The sequence below is a fragment of the Netta rufina genome (genome assembly GCF_964035555.1).
Source record: "Netta rufina genome assembly, chromosome: 5".
In the NCBI taxonomy this organism is placed as follows: Eukaryota; Metazoa; Chordata; class Aves; order Anseriformes; family Anatidae; genus Netta; species Netta rufina.
In genome coordinates this window covers 44,650,602-44,672,900 of record NC_140128.1, presented here as the reverse complement: position 1 = coordinate 44,672,900, position 22,299 = coordinate 44,650,602, and the positions used below count along the sequence as shown (strand labels likewise).

Genomic DNA, 22,299 nt, shown 5'->3' with positions numbered 1-22,299 from the left:
AAAGCCTGGGAGGAAGACTACGAGCCTTCAGCACGAGAGACCCCCAGAGGGACCCCCGGAGACTGATACACATGTGCCGGTGGGAGGGTTCGGATTCCAGGAACTAATTATAACAACCTTGCCTTTTCTAGAAGTAGTAATGAATATGTATTAGCCTAGGAGCATAAAAACCAGCCACCCGATGTAATGTGTGTGTGTGTTGGAGGAGCCCAGACTCCCCGTGCACCCAGCACTGTTTGCTTGCCTTTTATTGACCCCATAAATAAATCTTATAAAGCTAAATTGTCTCAGAATTCATAACACTAGGTGAATGTTTAAAATTCTTTGGATCCTTTCCATTTTACAAAACTGTGTGCCCACAGGGATTTTACTAGGACTTGTTACTGCAGTCAAATAAACCAAATGTTACCAAGAGAGGAGCAGTTCAATGAAATAAACTATTAACCTATATAAACTAATTACGCATCAGCAGAAGAGAAGTATTTACTGCCACAAGGGATTAAAAATAATCCTAAAAGGAAAATTCTCTGCATTCTTGTGCTATTAATTTTAATCCAATTTCATCATCTGGAGGTGAATGTTCCTACGTGCATGTTATGTGCATGCAGAGGATGAAAACTTTTCTTGAAGAAACTCATGGCTGTTGCTATCTCTCTCGGAGCAATACCTGCTGTTGAAAAAAATTAGAAGTCTTTGGAGGAATAAGAAAACCCGGTTATGCAGCCAGTTTGTGCGTTTTTTTTTTTTTTGAAAAATTCCCCTTCTGCCCTCATTTTTGTGGTCAGCAAGTAGCCCTTTAGAAGCCAGACATGAGCTCTTGGGTGGAGCCGAGCCGTTTCCTAAAGTTTCCTCTTGCTCGCTGTCGGCATGAAGCACGCCACCAGAATATGTACTACCGCTCTATCCTCACTTCTATCCTCTTTTCCTCACTTTACTCGCAGTGGGGCCACTCCCTTCTGGTACTACCTGGCTGCCCTCTTGCCTTTGCAAATCAGCGCTTCGGCAAAGGAAAAGGGTGGCAGGCAGCGAGGCAGAGCGGGGGCGGGACGCCCCGGGGCGGATAAAGGGGCGGTGGCACCACCTCCTGCTCCGGGCGAGCAGCGGCAGCGCAGGGAGGAAGCGCTTGGGTGCCGCGATGGGAGGCAGGGCGGTGGGGCTGCTGCTGGTGAGTGCGAGACCTGGCCCCCAGCTCTTTCTTTTTGGGGTGTATGGGGAGGGGAGAATCTTCCTTCTCTGGGAGCCGGGCGTCCTGCCCCGTGCGGCTTTCCGCCTTGGCTTCCAGCAATCACTTTGGGAACTCGCTTTTACTTCGTACTCGCCGAGGGTGCGGGGTAGTTCGCAAAGCGCTCCTAAGCCTCGGGAGGCGAACGGGGCCGGGGCGCTCACCGGGTCGCGGCTCTGCTCTCCGTCGGGGGAAGGTCTGGGGGCAGCAGCCAGTCTGAAGAGCGCCGCCGTCCCGCTTACCAAGAGGGTGGTTTTGTGAACCCCGCCGTTACCGGGCAGGCTTTGAGTGTCCCGCGAGGAGAAAGTGGGAAGAGCGGAGCTGCGGGCGGGCGAGCTCTAAATCCGCTGCTTACGGGGCAGAAGTGGAGCTGCTGCCTTCCTGCTGCCGTCCCCGGGCCCAAACGCGTTGTGCCCGGGTGCCACCACTGCCCGGGGCCGCCTCTCCTTGGCGCTTCGGGCTACCATAGTCACACAGGATTTCTTTCAAAAAGAAAGAAAAAGTTTCTTTCTTCTTTTTTTTTTTTTCTTTTTTTTTTTTTTTCTCCTCCTGGTGAGCCTGTAGTTAGGGTAAGGTTGTTGCCGATGACTCATTCACTTGTCTTCCAAGGACGATTAGAGCCAGTGAGAAACGTGTGGAAATTCTTTGGGCGTATCCGTTTTATTTTTTTTTCTCAAAGGCGGACTTCGACTCTTCTAAGATAGGCCGAGGGTGAGTGGAACAAATCCCTCGCACCAGGCAGATACCTCAGCCTCTGGAGTTTGCTTGTAGTGAGTTAGTGAAAAGAACAGAAGTTAAAATGGAGCTGGGGGACTTGGGCAATAATTTCCTGAAACGTTTCAGCTGCTGCTCTGGAACCGTGTGGTGCTGCTCTAACTCATCCTTTGTGATTGTAATTACTGCTGTGAACAGCGCACTTAGCAGAAATTAGTTTGGGTTTCCTTTGTGGCTTCCCATGAACACCTGAATACGTTTTCAAGTCTTTACAGGAACATCTCCCCAAGATTGCTATCCTGTCCTGGCAGGTTGAATCACTTAAACACCTGTCTGTCTTTGCTGTAGGTTACACTGTTGATAATGTCTGGAAACAGAGCAGAGGACTGTGGAGAGGAAGAATACTGGCACAAAGGTCTCTGCTGTGTCTTGTGCCCGGCAGGTAAGACTTTAGACAGACAATCTCCATGCTCCCCATCTGAGGTGGTTCGTTGTTGTTAGACTCTGGCTGGTGGAATTGTAAGCCCAGTTAATGCTGTGATGGCTTCTTGGTGCTGGACTCCATTTTAAGTGAGAGCATTTTGCGTAATACACTGTGAGCGATATCTTGGCAGCTGTTCAGAAAACCTCTGCCTGCTCTTTGGGATGAAGAGTTCAAAGTCAGGTTGCTTTTTGTGTTTTGTGGCTCATGATGGTCAGTGAGCCCAGGGGAATTCTGATTTCCTCTGGGAGAGTTTGGTATGTGGAACTTTGCTTTGCTGTGTTCTACCTGCCTTGTTCAGTGTGTGCAGTGAAGTCTTCTTTGTGCCAAGAAGTGCACTGGCCTTGCGTAGTATCACAAGGCTATCTGTTGTATTTGAAGAGCCTTCAGATGAAGAAGAGATCTGCTTGTTACTCTCTTTTTTTTTGTTTTGTTTTGTTTAAGCAATTCTCTCCATGTCTGCCATACACCCCTTCCAGTGAGGTGGTGCTGGCTGAAGAAGTGACACTGAGCTGCTGCAGTGAATCCTGTGTGCTCCCTGGTGTGTCCCAGTGCAGGCCTGCCTGGCTGCCTTCTTTGGCACTGCCCCTTGTCTGAGCAGCAAGCTCAGGTGTGCCTCCTGGGCGTGCTGCGTCACACAAGTTCCCGTGTGACATACTGCTTCCTTGCAAGGAAGGGTTGGACTTTGACCAAAATGATTTTATTTTTGTAACATCTTGTGGTAACTTGTATGCTACAGAATACCTTGAGAGTGCTGCTGCTGGTTCTTCTCTTCCACAGGTACCTATGTTTCTCAGCACTGCACTACTCCACACTCAAAAGGAAGCTGTGTCTCTTGCACCAAAGGGGAAGACTATACTGCTCATGCGAATGGCTTGGATGAATGCTTGCTGTGCAGACAGTGCAGAGATGGTACCACAGTTTCATTGAAACCTTAACCCTTGTGCCCTGAATTTAATGCAGAAAGCCTGATGCTCTTTTTTTGCAATTCTGGTTACTGAGAATAACAAAGTTGGGGGAAAAATGTTGCCTTTATGGCCAGGGTATAACTTAAGCACAGTTGTATAGAGCTATAACTTTTATACTAATTTTTTAACTCTTATTTTTAGATCAAATAACCTTGAGAGCCTGTACTCCCACGCATGACACTGAATGCCAATGCAAACAAGGATATTTCTGCCCTGCTGAGGGCTGTGAAATATGTCAAAGATGCAGTAAAACGTAAGTTCAATAATGAACATAAGCAACTCCTTTCATTCTAGTGAACTTAAGAGCTGTGGCCCAATGTGTGTTAATACCTACCACATCACTTCAACTGTATAAATCCCTCAAAGCCAAATAGCATTATTCATGTATTTAAATTCTAAATGTCAAAATACATGAGGCTGAGATCCAGATGATATAGACCTTTGGTTCCACTGTGCTTGTTGCTTATGCCTGTGTGCTTACATGCGTTGTGTCTTCAGATTAGCATTTCCCCACATGCACAATTGAATAAGCATTGTAGCAACCACTGCAGAACTTCAGGAGGTAGAACCACTTGTTGAGGAAAACTCATTATGCACAAATAATGCATCCACTGCATGTGTTGTTGGTGTTTGGTTGTTTGCTTTTTTTTTTTTTTTTTGCTCCACTTAAAGGCTAACATATATAAGTTGTTTTGCTTCTACTTAATCTTATGAGGTATTGGGTTATTTAAAAGGTGCATTTCTAACAAATCTGTTCATGCATGTTTGTGTCTCTAAGCTCTGCCTGAACATGAACAGGTTTAGTATATCACTCTAGAGATGTTGATACAACTGTTTTGCCATCCACTTCAGGTGTCCAGAAGGGAAGGAAATCATGCAGAATTGCAATGCTACGATGGACCTAGGATGTGGCTTACCTGATCAAGGTCTGGAACATAAATACCACATGGCTTGGTCTGTTGGGTGTGTGAATTCTGGCTAATAACACAGAAACAGTCTGTAAAAACAGTGGTTTGAACTTCTTCTGTACCATACTTAGGACATTCTGTATTAAGTAATTCCCAGATCAACACAGAGAAGTTCTCAAAGGGGTTGGGGAAGACAAAACCATCTTAAACTTCACCTCAAGCAAAAGAGCACTCACCTTGGTGAAAAGCTATATGTATTGCCAGAGTTTTCAGAGTTGCAACATCCTCACTGTTAAGTTAGGACCAGCACAAGCATCTCATTGTTGTTTAGCGTGTCTGAGAAGCTGTGTGTAGTGTGACTTCCCTCTTCTGCTGACTAGAGAAGGAAGGAATAGGCCCTACCAACACTATAGCACATCAACCTGCTATTCTTCGCATACGTTTTCCACTTAAATATTTCTCTTGAAAGCCTTGTAGAGTTTGCTTTGCAGCTCTGTACAGAATCCCCCACTGCTACTGGGATAACAATGTGCAATGCAAACCAGTACTTGGAATCAGGTCAGTTGGTAGTCCCAGTGCCTTTTCTAGGACAGGCTAGCTGGGTCCTTATACTAGTGTGGAGTTTAGGTTGTTCTATAGTGTGGCAGGGAAGAATTGTACTTCAGGATGTCATGTGGGGACTGCTTCAGTATTTCAGGCAATGATTTTATTCCTTTTCCTTTGCAGGGAACACTTCTCTTATTTGGATTTTCGCAATTATTTCAGTGGTTCCTGTTTTGGTGGTGGTGGTGTTTATATTTAAAAAGCTGAGACGTGATAAAGGTAACTTTTCTTGATTACTACTCATAAACTTTCCAGAACTAGGCAGAGCATGCACTAAGACTATTGTTTCGGTGTTACTTCATAGAGGATCTGTTTAATAGATAAGCTCCCACTTGTTTAGCCTGTGATTCAATTAAGTAACTCTAGTAAGATGGAGACCAGTTTTGTTCAGTAAATAAAATGAATAAGCTTTAACTGAACAACTCTGGCTTTAAAGACTAGCATAGGGTCCTTTAAAATGAACCTCCACACACCTAATTGCATTGTATTGGCAAAGAGCGAGGAAAACCCTGTGCATGAGCTTAGATGTGTGGGACAAGAAGTATCAACTAATTAGATAATTTTTCACTCATTGTATTTGGTTGTAGAGTATTTTTTTCAATATATCACTGCCCTTGCATCATTTCAGTCTCTTAATGTGAATGTTAGGTTGGTTAGCCCTATATGAATGCACATAGTTGTGTGTTTTTTTTAGTGAGGATGGATATCTTCTGCTGAGAAATACTTTTTTTTCCATTACTGCATACTAGACTATTTTTCTAACTAATTTAGTTAGATGATATTGGAAGCACTTCTGAATTTCAAAGGTAAACTTTGTTCAAATCATGACTTACTGCATGTATTGCAGTCAAATTTTCTGCCTCATTTTGTATTGCAATAGCCCATGAGAATGCTAAGAAGCATAGGCTGGGGACGTGCAGGAATTGGGAATCCTTTCTTTTGAAAGAGGGGCTTAAAATCCAAACTGTATCTTCATGTCTATATTTCACAGTTTCACTGTGTGACGGCACAGTGTTTCCACTGTAGGTGGAAGCTAGGGGACATTTGGACATTTCAAGGAACTAAATGGCTTGTAGCAGACCTTTCGATTTGTGTAAAGAAGTTCTATGTGTAAGTCTTGTATGAAATTTAATTTGCAGCAGTTCCTAGTAAGTCTCCTAATGTTAATCTTATTTTTCAGCCACTTCACCTGACAAAGTAGAAAAAAGCCTGGTAAGTATGTAATGGATACACTGTTTTATCTGAAAGCTTTGTGCAGCTAAGCTGTTACAGCTTTTAATTCTTGTCTTGCTGTAGATGTCTGGTAGGGTGTGTTCCTGAGATGTAACAAGCCCCGATTCACATAGGGCCTCATGCAGTACTTATTTGTACGCATCCAGTGGAATTGGCCTCTCTAGTACTTGTATTGAAAACATTACAGAGCCTGTGGCCAAAATGTTTTGAAAGTGGAAAAATTGAGATGAAGCACCAGCTTTCACTGCGAACTTTGGCCAAGTGGTGCCTTGATTCAACTAGTTCTCTGCTGCTTCAGGCTTATAATCCCCAGGGAATGACAGCTATCAACTTCCTGTGTGATGCTTCATACAAAATGCAAGGAAAGCTACAATACTAATCCTTAAGATTACTTCTCTTGATCCAGCAGACAAAGTGACAGTGTCCTGCCTTTAAACTGATATCTCAAGCTACAGACCAGGACCTTGTAGTCCAATGTCTTTATCACAGGCTGTCCCATAAGTCAAGGGGCTCAGAGAACACTAGTTCAGAAGTATATCCTGAAAAGTGTTTACCATGCTAAGGCTGACACATGTTCCACTGTTAAAGCTAGGTTTACCCTGGCCTCTTGTGGTCAAAGACTACTTCAGAATCTTACAGTTACACATGGTCAACAACACCCTTAATATGCTCCAGCTTTTTGGGCCACCCCTGAAGCTGTCAGGCAGTTGGACTTCCATGATCTTTGTAGGCCCATTCCAACTGAACTATTATTGCTAGTCTTGTATTTAGCAAGAGGAAGCTAGACTAGTTAAGTACTCCTGTATTTAGCTTTTCTATTTAGAATTTATAGTCTTAACTGCTCAGCAAGGCAGAAATGAGCTTGATCTTCTGACTGGTGTAGTTAATCATGCATACCATCAAGTTCTAAAATATCTTTTGAAGATAAGAGATCTTTAAGGACCCAAAGTCTTCTCATAACACATGTAGCACATCCTTCCCCTGCTACTTTCCTTGTTCCTCACCCAAAGCAAGTAGTACTCTGTGCATGAGCTCGTCTAATTTACCAGTAAAATAGTTGAAGCAATTAAATGTATTTTAACTCACATATTTGAAAACCGAAGGAATGGTGCTGAAAAATCAGTTAAAAACTTTACCTTAAACTTTTCTCTCTTTTTAAGGTCCATAAGTGGCTCAAATATCTGAATCGCCCATTGGGTTTTGTTGGGTTGTCTCTTTTCCCACATCCTGGCCAGATTCACAGTGTTTCATATATTCATAGAAGCTGATGAAGGAACATGACAGAAAACCTGGTCAGAGTTGTGTAGCATAGGAATAGGTGGACGCTACATTTTGAATAAACTGTAGTAGAAAAATATAATCACGAATGGTGCACGGTGACATTTAGCTCTGAAATAATAATACTATCACAAAATACTACTATCATGAACTTAAGTTGTAATACCTGTGTACTTGTGCTACTGTAACAGTTTATTTGGAGAGTTGCATTCTGATATGTTCCTGAGACCGGTTACTTTGGCACCAGCATACTGTCCTTCCAAAGAAGTACCAGTGAACTTACACTGCTGTAAAATATATATATTGCTCCTATGTTATTTCCACACTGCTGTAAAATATATATATTGCTCCTATGTTATTTCCTTCCAAAGCTGATCAGTTACATTAGCCATGCTGTAAACCTTCAGTCACTAGGTTACCTATTTAAGAACTGTCCTGTACAAATCGAAGCAGCTTGTTTAACCAGTTTGCACCCTCAAAGTGAATTCAAGGAGAATGGTGTACAACTGTGTGCTGAGTGGGGTAGTGTCATATCCCTGCCTACCCATGCTGGTGACATGGTGATGTCACATATGGGTCATTGACCTTGTGCAAACAGAAATCACATGGGCTTATGCAGGAACTGCACCTTAAATTCAAGTCACGCTGGAGAAACAGTCAATACTTGCCCTTACTTTCTACTTCTAAAATAAATAATAATTAAAAAAAGCTGCCTAAAACTTTCCACTTTCAACATAAACTGATGTTCTAGATATATCCTGGTTTGCTTCATCCTTGCACTGTTCTTTGTGGGTCACCATCAGCCTGAGGTGAACTTCATGGCATAGGCTTATTTAACATATTGATATACTGGAAATGATGCTTCCCTCCCTAAAGCTATGTAGTGTACTCCGATACTCACTTTGAACAAAGTTGATTGTGTGAATTTGAGGAAAAGTAATTAAGCAAAAAACAACAAACAAACGCAAGTTCATACTTTTACATGGAACTGATACCACTCTATCAGCTCAGCAAAAGCTCTGAGAGCATTAGCCTTCACACAACAACGGGCTTGAGGTCACTGTTAGCAGGCTGCTAGGTCAGCTTGGCTTGGGTGCACCACAGCAACTTAATTCCTTCCTGCCTTAGCAGTAGTATGTACTTCCAGACCCAGAGACGTTGCAAGCACTAATGCATGCCAGTGGAAACCTTGAGGAAAAAAATTGTTTGTTGTGGGGGTAGCCTGTGAGCCTTACCACATAGCCTGGTGGGAGCAGAACAGCCAGCAAGATGAAGGTTTAGGCTTTGAAACCATTTGAAAGTTGTGGCTTCTACATGTTTTTCACCTTGACAAATCAGCAGCTCTATTACTTCTTTGACATCTGGTGATTTCAAGTATTCCGTTTCCTAAACTGTTCTTGAAGACCTACCTATGAAATATCTCCTAAATAATTTTCTTTTTCTTTACAGGCATCTGAGGGTAGTGCTGAAAGCCTATTTTTATCAGAAGTGACAACTGAAAATAATGCAGATAACCCAGATGGTGAAAACTCTGTTAGGAGTCCAGAGGACCAGGAACAAGCTAGTGTTAATTTGAATGTAACATGCCAATCACCAGAGGAAAACAGTGTTGCGCCTTCTGGGAGGGGCACAATCCTGCAGAGTTTGAGGTGTTCCATACAAGATTGGTGGAAGAAGATCACTTCGGACACTTCATTATCTGCAAAAACTGGGCCGAATCCTGCTTTTTACCAGAATGCACAATCTAAAGGATTGAGTGCTAGGATGCCAGCAAATCCTATGGTAAGTTGGGGGGGAAAAAATCTCATAGTATGTTCTCTAATATGTGTAATTTGAGCTGATTTCTTAACTATTCCCTGAGTAATAGATGGTGGGATAATAAGAAATAGGAACCTTTTGTCTTAAAGATATGATAGATATCTTTATAGATATCCCAAGATATCACACACAGAGAGTGCTATCTTGGGAAAGCAGACTTCAGTCCATCATTTAATGTGCTGTGCCTCTCCCATCTTCCCATTCAGTATTGACCCAGAAGCCATTCTTTAGCAATAGCACCAAATACATTGTTTTGTTGCTTCACTTACAAGTTAGTAGCACAGCTGTTCTCAGCTGTACTGTGCAATCTGACCTGCCCCGTTATTGGCATGTGTATTATGAAAGTAAACTATCAAATAGCTCAGGAATAACTTTTAAGTGAATCAAGTGTTCTGGCACGCTAGAAGTAATGGTCCAACTTTGTATTACAGGTACGAGAACAAAAATATCAAATAACTGTTAAAGATCTCTCTCAAAAAGGTAAGCATCCTATAAATGGTCAGTACTTTGATTTTTTTTTCTTGTTGACTTTAGTCTATATAAGCAATAGAGTGATTTGCGACTATTGCTTAAAGATATAAGGCTTTCAGTTAATTGTAAAATACACTGTAACATGATTATTACTGCATTTAAGAAAAGTTTCAATCACTGTGATGATGGATTGATCTACTTTAAAATATGTCTTTTTTGGCAGTGTAATGCAGTCATGCTTTTAAGAATAAGCAGGGTACAGAATTTGTTTGCATGTTTTAAACAAGTCTGTGGTGCAGCAGTGGGATACTGTCTTAATGACTGAGGTGTAGGTCAGAACAGGAAGTCTTTCTGTCAAATCTCTGCTAAATGAAAGACTGCATCAAAGCAGTCTTTCTTACTAGTACGTATGCGTACTAGTAACTAATATGTTGACGTGCTGAAATGGCCAAGTGATGGGCTTTGCTAATGCTGGTCTTGCTGTGGCAAAACTGTACTGTTAGCTGAGTGAGGTGGTTAAAGGCTACTGTTGAGTAGCCTTATTAAGAGTAAGCAGAAATATGCAGTCCCCAAAACCACCTTTACTGAATGGTGTTTCATCTGAAGAGACTACTTCTGAGATATGTAGAGTGGTATCTTTAGCTTCTTAAGATAAATAGGGAACCTATTTGTCCTTCTGCTTCTTAAGTCCCAAACCTAGCCTTGCTGCTACTGTTTGGTCTGCACATGTGTTTGCTAAAAAGTAATTGGAAAATGTGTATATTAACTGTGGAAAAAAAAAATCTGTATTTTAGAACCTAAACTAAGTGTTTTCTTTTTTTTTTTTTTTCTCTCCCCAGAACTGAGAGATTGCTTTTGGGCTTTCATAAAAGAAGTACCAGTGAAAAAATGGAGGCGTCTTATGAGAACTCACCTGAAAGAAAATGATATTGATAAAATTATTTATGACTGGCCTAATGACACAGAAGAACAATCTTACCAGATGCTTCTCATCTGGAGAAACACACTGGGAGAGAAACAATCTATTATAAAGTTACTGGATGAGTTAAGGTATCTAGATACCAAGGCTTACGATAATGTAATGAACACTTTAACAAGTAATAACATTGTAAGTAAAATAGTAGCTACAGATTAATATTTTCAATTAACTTAAGAAATGCTCCTGTATACATATATACAAAGTTCCTATAATTAAGGATGACAAAAACTGCTCACAGAAGTGGCAGTGTGGATGTGATGCCCTCACCATCCTCCTGGGAGTCAGAAGCGATTAAGTCGATGCTTAATCGTGACACAAGCTCCGTTTGCAACTTTGACTAAGGTGCTTTTTGAGTTGTACTGTATGAAACTCAAGCCCTGGACGGCAAATTGGGAGCAAGAAGCTTCAGTTTGCATTTCCTTCACGAGGCTGTGAAGAAGGACCCTTCCTCCGTGTGCTGTATGGACCTGGGCGCTCTGCGAGACTAGAGCGCCTGCTGTTGTTTTTGACAGAACCGCATTTTTGTTTACGAAGTAATCGCGTTTTCTTTGTGGTGAGAGCACGCGGTATGCGAAGAAGCGTTCTGTTTCTGAAATAAAAAGTCTTTAAAAACAAAAAACTGAGGCTGGCTCGGGGGCAGTGGTCGCTGAGGCGCTGCCTCAGGGGCTAAAATGGCGGCGGGCGAGGTGAGGCGACGGCACGGCGCGAGGCGGCGGCTGCCGTTACCGCGGTGACGGCGGGGAGGCGGTCGGAAGTAACGTAGAGCGGGCGGGGCGGGGCGGGGCGCCGCTTCCGGGCACGCTGTTGCATCAGCTCGGCAGCGAGAGGAGGAGGAGGAGGCGGAGGGATGGCAGCGGCCGCGGCTGAGCCGGGTAAGGCGCGGGGCCGGGGCGGCGGGGCCCGGTGAGGCGCGGGGAAGCGCCCGCCGGGGCTGTCACGGCGCCCTGACGGCGGGGTGATGTCACGGCCGGCCGCTGTCAGGGCGTCAGGTGGGCGCCGTGACGTCACGCGCCGGGCTGGGGGGGGGGGGGGGCGTTTGCCCTGGGGCGGTGTCGCTCTGGGGCGCAAAATGGCGGGGGGCGGCGGGGCGCGAAATGGCGGCGGGGAGGGGGACACGGGGCTGCCCCTCAGCGCGGGCTCCCTGAGGCGGGGGGCGCCTGCTGCCGGCCGGCACTGGGGCTCCCCGGCACCTGCACTATTCACCCACTGTTCTCCTTATCTCTGCCTGTTCTCCCCTGAACTCGGCTCTGAACTTTGGCTTTTTCCAGATTTTTTTTTTTTTTTTTTTTTTTTTTTTTTTTTTTTTTGTGGCCGTGTTTTAATGACGGGTTGCGCTGACTTCCATATGGAAGGAGGGCTGGGGTAGTCCTGTAATTTTTGGCACTACTGTAGCAAATGGGAACTTGGCGTACCAGTCGTACAAGTGTGAAATACCATCATGGTGTGTAAGGGTTTAGACATTTCTGTCATTCCTGTTAAGGATCTGTAGATTCAAAGATTTTGTCCCTTTTTTTTATGTGCTTATCGCAGGTAATGTTCCTGTGCAAGAGAGTCCAAAAATACTTGTATTTTTCAAAGGACTGTCTTCCTCAGATGTATCATCGGTATTTTGTTTAAGGGGTGTTAGTGGGAGGACACCAAAGGCTCATTTCAGGAGTACGTTAAGAAACGTTTCAGTTAAACTTAATGGGCAAGTAGCCATTGGATTGCAACTATTGCATTTGGTTTCAGTTTGAGAGAAATGAAAGTGGAACGAGGGGGGCCGAAGTGAACAGGACTGAGAAGCTCTTCTGTGGCAGGCTACTCCCATCTTAAAAATCCTAGTTCTGCTAAAAGCCTCTTGATCCCACTGTGTGAGTCTTGAAAAGTCCTCTTCTTTCTCTCTAGTTTCGAGCCATAACCTATTCCCCAGTTTAAGACCACAGTAATATTGACACGTTACAGTTATCTCTTATTAATCGTTTTGTTTTGCGAAAGCCTGGTTGGAAAAGAAATATTCAGAAAAGCTTAAGGGTCTTCATTAGACAATGTGTCTGCAGAAATCCTGGAGCATTTCAGTTGACTTCTAAGTATGACTGACAAGGTTAGCAGGTTCAGGGATGCCCAGGGAGACTAATTTTTCCCTGAAGCAAAGTAACTCCCTGTTTTTATTTAATCTAGTTTACTGCCTGCTTTATGGCTTTCTTGTATTTACTCTGCTGTCAACTCCTTCAAGGAACATAGCTCTTTGGAAGAACGTTTTCTTTTTCATTTTCAGGTTAATAAAAGAGAACAGTTTCCATCAAATTTGATACTGTGTAGGTTTCGCATTGTCAACTTTGAAAGCTGTTTTATTTACAAATAAAATGCAGAAACAATCTTATGCCTTTGAGTCTGCGTGTTGCTGCAGTCTTCCAGACAAATTCCTAGTGTCCTCCAGCAGTCAACAAAGCATTCTGTATATGGACGGAAGAATGTGTGACAAATTATATTGTCCAAACTGTGCACCGGTAATTACTGTATGAGAACTGTATTAATGTCTGCAGTGGAATTTTTTGGAAACAACATTTTAATGCTGGGAGAGTGTCACATTAGTAATATTCATTCTTGGGATTTTTGAAGGTTATTTTGCTCCCTCTCCAAGACTCATGCTCGGTGCTTGTTTTCTGAATGGGGCTGCCCTTGAGTGATGTCTTGGTGTCTTTGGATCATTCCATTCACGTTAGTTAACAATGAGCGTTATGCAACAGCTTTGTGGTACTCCTGCTTTTTTTGCTGTCAGGAAGACACTTCCTAATGCTGTTGAGTAGCAGCAACTGTAATTTTTGTTTTAGGAGGAAAGAAAAAAGGATGATTCAAGAGAGAGGCTGATTTTTAGCCTAGTTTCCTAAAGCAGGCAGGCTAGGAGACTTGGTCCTATATGGTCCACTAACCCTTCTCCCTCAGTAGCTTTTGAATCCATCAGTTGGTATTAAATTCAACAGTGGGATGCCTCTTTGAATGCGGTTGCCAGACTGAGCAAAGGTGGGTTGGAGATATAAGAGAGGCTGGAGATACTGAAGTGTATGGGGAGAGGGGATGAAGCACTTAAGAGACACCAGGAAATTTCTTCAGTGGGGGTGTGTTACGAATTAAAGGTACTGTGAGACTCATGGGCAGGAATTGAGCGTGCAGGATGTAAATCACAGGAAAAAAAGCTGTGGATTTTCTACTCCTGTTTTTAGTAGTGATATCAATGAAGCTGGAACAGACTTCTATATAAAGATAATTTTGACTGAGTTCTTTCACATAAAGAAGTGACACTACCTCCCTGTGGTTTGTTGTCTTCCAAATACAGTGCTGCTGTATTCATTCTTTCTTCCCAGGAGAATGCCCTGTGGTTCAGAAGAAGAGTTTTTGTTCTGTTAGTTCAATCCAAGTCGGAGCTACTCACATGAATGCCAGCAGTGGGAATGATTTTGTTCTCTATATATTGAAATGGGATGCTCGCATTGGCACTGATCACTCAGCACTTTTTCCAACACAGCAGATGTGCTTGTATTTCTCAGTCTGACTGGAGCGTAGCTGAGTACAACCCTGCTAGCTGTATGCTGGTTGTCATGGTTTGAAAAACAGCCATCAGTTTAGAAAAGGAAGTTTGGAGCTCAGTGGAGCCTGTGAAACCAGCGTGGGGAACTCATATTTGTGCAGAAAGCTTGCTGGGAGCTCGAGACTGTTGTGGCCCAGCTGCTGCAGCACCTTGAGAAACCCTCCAACATCTGCCCAGGTGTGCTCATGCTGCGTGGCTCTTGCCCGATGTGTAATCACAGGCAGGGAGTTCGGGATGAATTTGAGTCAGTGATCCGTCTCAACAAAAAGACATCCTCCTATGAGGTCCCCTGGGCTAACTGGTTTCTTTGATGTGTTGCACTTTAAAGTCTGCTGCTCTTACACCGAGACATAACGTCAAACTGTATAATTTCAGGTATTAATGCATACGCCAAGAGTGTTCAAAGTAATTTTGTCTGCTCTGCTTATCAGGGCTGAACTGGTACCAGCGATCACAGGCAGTGTTTGCTACCTCTCCTCACTAAATGTAGCATGTATAGGTTCTGTCATATTTCTTTTATTTGTGTGTTAGTTTGTACAACTTCTCTTTTAGATCGGTTTATAGATGTGGTTGGAAAGCACTTACATTGTTTCAGATACACTGAGTTGCTTCCCATTAGCAGCCTGGAGTATGATTAATGGTCATAATAACCCTAATAATACTTTGCCAGTGGAGGGTTGCTTTCCTTGCAACTGATCTTTAAAGATCTTTTCTTTGAGATACAGTTTCATTTCTGCACGGATTATTCCTTCAGTATTTGGGGGTGGGAGGTGGGGGCTTTTCCCTCATGATTCATGGATGCAAAATTCACGTATGTCTTAGGTTTCTGTAGTTAATGAACATAACAATTTCAAACTATTTTATGTGTATAAACATGTGAAGTCCTGTGATGATAAACATCAGTAAATATTTAGGAAACTGAACGGTTTATAGTAAAATTAACTATGTGAGCCAAAGCTGAATCCTGTTCAGCTGGGTAAGACTAGCCCGTAAGGTCTAGCTGTGAACCATTATTTACTCTTTATTCCTTATTTTTAATGAACAATTGCATGGATAGCCCTTAAGAAGGATCGAGAACTTACATAAATCTGATTTGGCATTAGTGTATGAATCTTAAATATCTTTTGTGACCTTTTGATTTTATTTTTTTTCTATCACTGTTCATTTATTAGTTCTGCTTACCTCTAAAGTGATATGCCACTTAACTTAGTAATGCTCAAGAGTCAAACACAAATGTACTTGCTATCTAGCTGCCATTTCCCTCTTATCTGAGTTCCTGTTCTCCTTGAGAGCAGCTGTTTAATTTTTACTAGGATGTTTCAATTGATTTCCATATGGGAAATGGGCTGCTCATAAAGTCCTAAGTGATGATATCGATGATTTATATAACCATCTCTTCCCCTGTCCCTGTTCAACCTTCCCTTTCTAAGAGCACCTCCAGTCCTTTGATATGCAGAAAAAGGTGTTTACCAATGCAAGAAGCAGCACTTGTAACAGCGGTTCCTTATGGGCTTTGGGAGCAGGGACAGGTGTTCTGATACTGCCACTCTCTCACATTATTGCACTATGTCCTTGACTATGTCTTAAATTACTCTCTTGGCTGACTACCCAAGCAGGACATTGGTTTAATGTTTACTTTGCTTTGAACATCAACGGAGTTACAGATGTTGAATCACCGTAGGGAAACACCAGTGTTAGGCCTTGTACCCACTGACTTGCACAAGACGTGCTATTACTGTGAGCATCCCTACCAGAACCCTTCGGCTACTTCCTCCATAGGAAGACGTTCCTGCATTTGCAAAGAAGAGGAGTAATTAACCCTGCATTGCCTGTGTACCAAAGAAATCATGGCGTTAAAAGACCGTGAGGGAGAAGCATGTTCTAATATCTTGCCTGTTCCTTTCCTTCATTGTATTCTCTGAGTGTTACTCATGCCTCTGAGGAGAGAGGGTGGTTGAGGAGAAATGTGGGGTTATACAGCAACAGCGTAAGTGTTTGCAGTTGTTGGAGCAAGTGGGAGTAACTTGATGTGGCGCTGGGAGCTCGCACGTTTGCACCAGTCCTGTAAAGACTTCAGGATGTGCTCAGCTCAGTAGAAGTATCCACAGCCTATCCGCAGCGTATAATATTAATTATATGTAAATATTTGCTGCATGAGTGTTTTAGCAGCATGGAAAAGAGACTTGTTAAATTTGTTGTGCATGGAGATTTTTCTCCATTTTCAAGTAGCTAATATTCCTTCATGAAAAGGACCTGTGCTTTCGTCCTTACTACTTTTGTAAAGACTTCTCCAAAAAACTTACCATGGTGTGAACATAATCCTATTAATAGGAAATATCTAGTTGTTCAGTGTCTTGTATTAAAAATATTTTCCTCAAATTTCTTGTCAGTTGCCAGAGCTAATTTAGAGGGGGTGATGTATAATGTAAGGATATATTTTGGTCATGGAATCTCCTTCTTTTAATGCTGACCAAATGTCCTGTGCCTCTGTCTTTACAGCTTCCAGCTACAGTTTTATTCTGAGCATTAGTGAAGAGGAAGCCAGGGTGAAGGCTTTGAACGAGTACCTGAGCACTCGTAGTTATATCCAGGGGTTCACATTTTCACATGCAGATGTGGAGGTATTCAGAAAGTTTTCGGGGCCACCTGTGGACCAGTATTTCCATGTTGTCCGGTGGTACAGACACATAGAAGCAATCTATGATGGCAGCAGTGAAAAAAATGACCCTTGTAAACTTCAAACAAGTGAGTAATATGAAATTGATGGCCAGGCTATAGACTAGCTGACATTGTATTGATTTTTGTTGCTGAGCAGTCCTAAAAGTTCCCTTTCATACTCTTGCACACTTTACAATTTGACAATCCACTTGTATTCAAGCTTATTAAATTCTTCTTGCATACTGTTTCTGTGTAATACTCGGATCCTGAACTATTTGAATGTTACAGCTCTGTTTCCACGTCTGATTTTAAAATTCTTCAATATACAGAATTTGATTATTTGTGTTTTCTTTAAAAAGCTAGCTACTGAATAGTAACTGGGTATGTGGGTTTTGCTTTGTTGCCTAAAATATCAGGATTTTCTCAATCCACTTTTTTTTTTTTTTTCCCCCCTGTGGGAGTAACTAAATAGTTCTTGTATAATGTTCAATTTCATAAAAAAGTAAACTGCATGCTGCTTCTTAAGGTTATTTTATTAAAACTGATTTTTTGGGGGTTCTTAAGACTTGAATGTTTGGGTTTCTTTTTTTTTTAACCTTGGTAATTTAGGGATTGCTGATGAGTTCAGGAAATACTAACCGGTTGATCTAGGTTATTGAGTAAGCATGGGTACTGGCATTTTTGGGAGCTGCATCACTCCTGCCATGATTTCCAGTGAGCTAGCCTAGCTTCATTACTTTATAGTGAGACCCATCCTCAGGGAGTCATGAAATAATTAATAATAATAACACAGAGCTGTTGTATAGTGCTTGCAATATCTGTAAATGTGTTTGTCATTTTGGCTGACAGTTGACTAATATTTCTCCAATGCCATCTTCTTACACAGTGTCATCATATGCGTTCTCAGTTCCTAGCAGACCAGCAGTTAAAATCAGACTGCTGAGAGTAGATTTTGTGTGTGCCTGCATGTGTTTGTGCTGGCTATTGATTTTCTTCCAGCAGGGAAGGGATCTCATCTGTACTGCTGGCTCTGGTAGCAGATTTAACACCACTAACTATGGTTTGTCTGCAGAATGTTTGTCATGGATCAGGGTGGGGCAACCAGAGAAAAGGCTTCAGTTTTTCCTGTCCACAAAATCTGCAGTGTTAAGTCTCTCTTTCTGAAGAGCTGCCTCATTAGCTTTCTGATTTTCTGATCTGTGCATATTTATCCAAAGTCCTGAGATGGTGTTCTGCAATGTTCAGGATGAAATAATGCATGGATCCACCATGCTTCTAAAGCCTTGGATATATTAACAGTATTTTTTTGGATGTATCTGAGAGCCCCAGAGGTGGGTTATAGCAAATGAACCTCAGTTCAGCCATGGGAAGACTACTGCGGGCAGGGATGCCTTTGAGCAGACTAAACAGCATGCCTTTACTTTGCCCTTGGTATCCATGTGGATATATAAAACATGCATATATCCATATCTGTATATCTGTATGACACTTAAATCACAAACTGAGACGTTTAGGGGTCAGTTATCCTTTTGTTGTTGTTGTGAGCTTGTTTTTTTCCTTGTGTTCAGTGCGGTTGTAAGGAAAAAAAAGCTTTAGTGACTTATCTTTTATTAGACTAACCCACATAGGCTTCCTTCCCTGAGGGAAACATTAGCCACAATTAAGCATACCAGAATAATCTTTGTAAATCAAAGAGTAAACAAATCCATACCTTGGTCTGATTTATGGATAGACTTCTACTGCACTTGAACTGTTCTGGTCAGTAACATACCATAAACTATTTAGAATAAACACACATTTCTGTGGATCTGTAGCATGCAAATTAAATGAACTCCTTTTCTACTTTTTTTTTTTTTTTTCTTATTTAGGCAGTTACTCAAAAAAGGATGATGAGGAAGAGATTATTATTTATTTTTTTTTATACCATGGAAATGTATGTTACTTGTAGGTTTTCTGTCAAAATTTTAATATGAGGATATTAGGGAAACAGAATTAATGAATAGCATCCTGAAACAGGATCAGAAAGGAAATTTTGTTGTCAAAACAAATAGTTTGTATAATATTTTAATTGCGGTTAAAATGCCTACCATGAGAATACCTGAAGGCAGTACTATATGTATTAGCCTAGTACCTTTGGTGTATCTTTGAATTTCCTGTTTTGCTTCCATTCCAGGTTAATGTGAGGATTAGTTTAACATCATTACAGCTGCAAGCAGCCCTGTGCATACCAAACTGCAACTCTTTGACAGATGACATGCCCATACTTTCTTTGAAAACACGTTTAACAATTGTGTTAAAAATTGAAAAGAAAACAACTGGAAGAATAAGCCTGCATGTTCCCAAACTGTTCGTGCAGCAGAGTAGAAGAGCTGAGAGCAGCAGCACAAAAGGGATATGCCACCTTCCCAAAAATAAACTGAAAAGTGTCCAACACCCACCCACATACAGTGTGTTTCATGTTGAGTGAGTCTTCAGTGTTTTGAAGTGTGGTGCTCTGGCTTACTGTCCTGCCATCTAAAATGATGGTTGTGATGAATTAAAATAAACCCTTTTAGTTCTGTGGACACTGATTTGTTGAAATCGGATTTTTTCTGAACACAGTTATCACAGTCATGTTAACGCAGAAAAAAGCCAAAGGAAAAAATGAAAAAGTTGCAAAGAATACTTTTAAATGTAGCGATGAAATATAAACTTTCTGTTTTGACAACACTTTACTTTTGCTTTGTAATTTGTGTTACACTATTTGTGTATGTGTAACATTGTTTAAGAATTTCTACTAAGTTAAAAAGTATCAAACTTCTGTTCCTATTTAGGTAAAAGGCAGTTTTCAAAATGTTGAAATTCCCCAAAGAACAGCAATTACAGTTCTTCCCATCTCTTTTGAATATTATCACTGATTACCCAGATTTTTATCTGTTTTCCTTAATGGCAAAATTTAACCTGCCGATGAATTGGAACATATTTGTGGTAAATGAGAGCGCTCAGAAATGCCTTGTGTACATAGCAACCACCTATGATTAAAAGCTGAGGCTCTTTCTAAACCTTTTGGTCTTCTCTCCCTCTCACGCTAAGTACACAAACTCTGTCAATATTGGCTCTAGAGATTAAGTCTGGTCTCTGGAGATTTTTTTTTGCAAATTCTCTGTATGATATCTATATGCCATCACAGTATAGATGTCAGAAGCATTGCAGAAAGCCCAGGACTGCTATAACACTTTATTAGTGTTTTATTAAGTTTCAAAGCTCTTGTTAATGCTTTGACTGATTGCACGTTCTCACTTTTACACCCTTTTCTTTACTGTTACTCGAATCAAAGATAATAGGTGTGTCAAGGCAGAGGGTGGAAAATAAGTGATTGAAATCTTTTAGTGGCTTTAGCTCTAACAAAAGTAGTTTGGATTACTAAGATTGGAGCTGTTTTGTATAATTTATATATATATTTTTCTTTTGAACTAACTTAATGATGTGATAAGATGGAAATGTTGTACTGTAAAACTGTTTATATTTTCAGTTCTATTTAAATTGTTTTTTCTCTAGGTAAAGGCAAGCGTATGCAGCCCCCCTGGACTCCCCCTGAAGGGACAAAACATTCTAGACTCTGCCTCTACAACAGCCTGACTCGCAGTAAGGTGACTAAATGAAAGAAAAATGAGGATCTTCTTAAAAATGCAAACAGAGGATTAATCAAATGTTTGCTTCTTAAGTGTCTTCCTTATTAGTACACAGGTTTCTGGGGTTTATTCTGTGGGATTCTGACAAGCAGGTGAAAGAAATGCTGCCTCGGTCAAGTGTGTTTGGTGAGGCAAGTGCTACAATATACACAATAAATATACAAGTGTGTGTATGCATGTGTGTATTGCTTAATATATAACATGCAATAGCAAGTTATCATGCAAAATAGCCAGTGGTTCAACTGTAAAACACGTAAGCATAAGCAGTGTGAACAAAATAAAAATCATAGTTTCTTTCTTTAGATGTCGCTTGTGTAAAAAAAATCTTGCAAATTATATTATTGTAATACAGAGTGGTAAAACCTCCTGTGGCCTTGGCTGAAGGTTCTTGGGGGAAGAGAGGAAATATTAGGAATAATAATGTCACACAGTATGTTATATCCAAGAATATATGAAATGGCAATACTGTATAGCCTTTTTCAATGCAAAAGAAAGCCTGATCTTCCCTTGTGAACGCAGCTTGAACAATGGCCTACCTAATCCAAATCTTAGTAATCCAGTATCTGGATAGATACGAGTGCAGATAACAGGGTGTGGTGGCTTATGTTCTCTTTTAAGTGCTAGCGATGATCTTTTCTTACAGTAAAACTATGAGTGGAATAAGGTTTGTTTTTTTAAAAACAAAAAAATATAATCCATGTTTCTCATGTTCTGATTTTCCAAATGTGGTGTTTTTGGCTGAAAGCATGTCTTCAATTCTTACTCACTGTACCATCCCTTTCAATTAAGGAAATATTTCAGCCGCAGAATGGAAAAAAGGTGACATGGTATTGTTGTGGTCCAACAGTATATGATGCTTCTCACATGGGACATGCCAGGTAATGTAGTTGCTTATTTTGATAAAAGTAATAACAGCACTTGATATAAGTAGTAACAGCACGTATAAGTAAGCAAAGATTAAGGAGAAAAGTGTACTTTATTTAGATAAGTGTATTACTGGACGATGGTCTTGTTAGTCTCAATGATCAAGATTTAAGGTTAGAAGCATATTATGGTATGTCATGGTGTGAGGGAAAACTTGCTGGAGGATGAGGAAGAGTTGAAACTGCTATAAAATTGTTGACTGATATTGAAGTAGTTTTTGCATGGAATAGAACCACATTTGACGTATTCACTAAACACTAAAACTAATTTTTGTTGCTGTTGTTTTTAGATCATACATCTCATTTGATATCCTGAGAAGAATCCTCAGGGATTATTTTAAATTTGATGTTTTCTATTGTATGAATATTACAGATATTGATGATAAGGTAAGGCCTGTTTAAGCTGTAATCTAAAATACTGTAGTTTGTGCATGGAAGTCAGAGAATCATGTGTAATTGCTATTTGGAAAGCCAAGATGAATAATATACTTACTGAGATGTATTTTGTACACAAAGTCATTGATTTCTGTGACTCTCCTCTGCTAGCAAACTACTCATACATAAACGAGTGTTGTTATAAATTATGAAGAGTAAACATTTTATGAAGATAACTTGTTTATTTGCCTTTTTCATTGTCTGTTGTCGACATGCGTAATTAATTCTGTTGAGCTAGCTAATTAACTATATATGGTGTGTTTAAGTTGTATTACTGCTTGTGGTTCTTGCATCTTGTTAAATTTGTGTGGATCCTGAAAAGCTTTTTATATCTAATAACATTAGATTTTATTTGCGTTTTCTATAACT

At 41.1% G+C, this 22,299-nt stretch overlaps 2 protein-coding genes across 4 annotated transcripts in view; both read left to right on the top strand.

Moving 5' to 3' along the window:
• Nucleotides 1-1,107: 1,107 nt before the first annotated feature.
• LOC311209988 (tumor necrosis factor receptor superfamily member 10B-like) lies at nt 1,108-11,243 on the top strand. 2 transcript variants are annotated; one of them, XM_084287640.1, is made up of 10 exons: nt 1,108-1,165; nt 2,285-2,378; nt 3,198-3,329; nt 3,527-3,638; nt 4,238-4,311; nt 5,020-5,115; nt 6,077-6,108; nt 8,857-9,189; nt 9,657-9,705; nt 10,536-11,243. In XM_084287640.1, the coding sequence occupies exons 1-10, from the start codon at nt 1,136-1,138 to the stop codon at nt 10,829-10,831; spliced, it is 1,248 nt and encodes a 415-aa protein (XP_084143766.1). In that variant the 5' UTR covers nt 1,108-1,135; the 3' UTR covers nt 10,832-11,243. The 2 variants fall into 2 exon arrangements, with proteins under 2 accessions (XP_084143766.1, XP_084143767.1); XM_084287641.1 differs by lacking the exon at nt 1,108-1,165 and adding an exon at nt 1,867-1,933.
• A 232-nt stretch (nt 11,244-11,475) lies between these two features.
• CARS1 (cysteinyl-tRNA synthetase 1) overlaps nt 11,476-22,299 on the top strand; it is a 34,088-nt gene continuing 23,264 nt past the window's right edge. Inside the window, exons 1-5 of one of the 2 annotated variants that reach the window (XM_084287082.1) lie at nt 11,476-11,547; nt 16,743-16,988; nt 20,439-20,530; nt 21,362-21,450; nt 21,786-21,882. In XM_084287082.1, coding sequence (XP_084143208.1) covers nt 11,523-11,547; nt 16,743-16,988; nt 20,439-20,530; nt 21,362-21,450; nt 21,786-21,882 — 549 coding nt within the window. In that variant the 5' untranslated portion in view covers nt 11,476-11,522. The remainder of the gene's footprint in view (nt 11,548-16,742; nt 16,989-20,438; nt 20,531-21,361; nt 21,451-21,785; nt 21,883-22,299) is intronic. The other variant, XM_084287083.1, reaches the window with a different exon arrangement.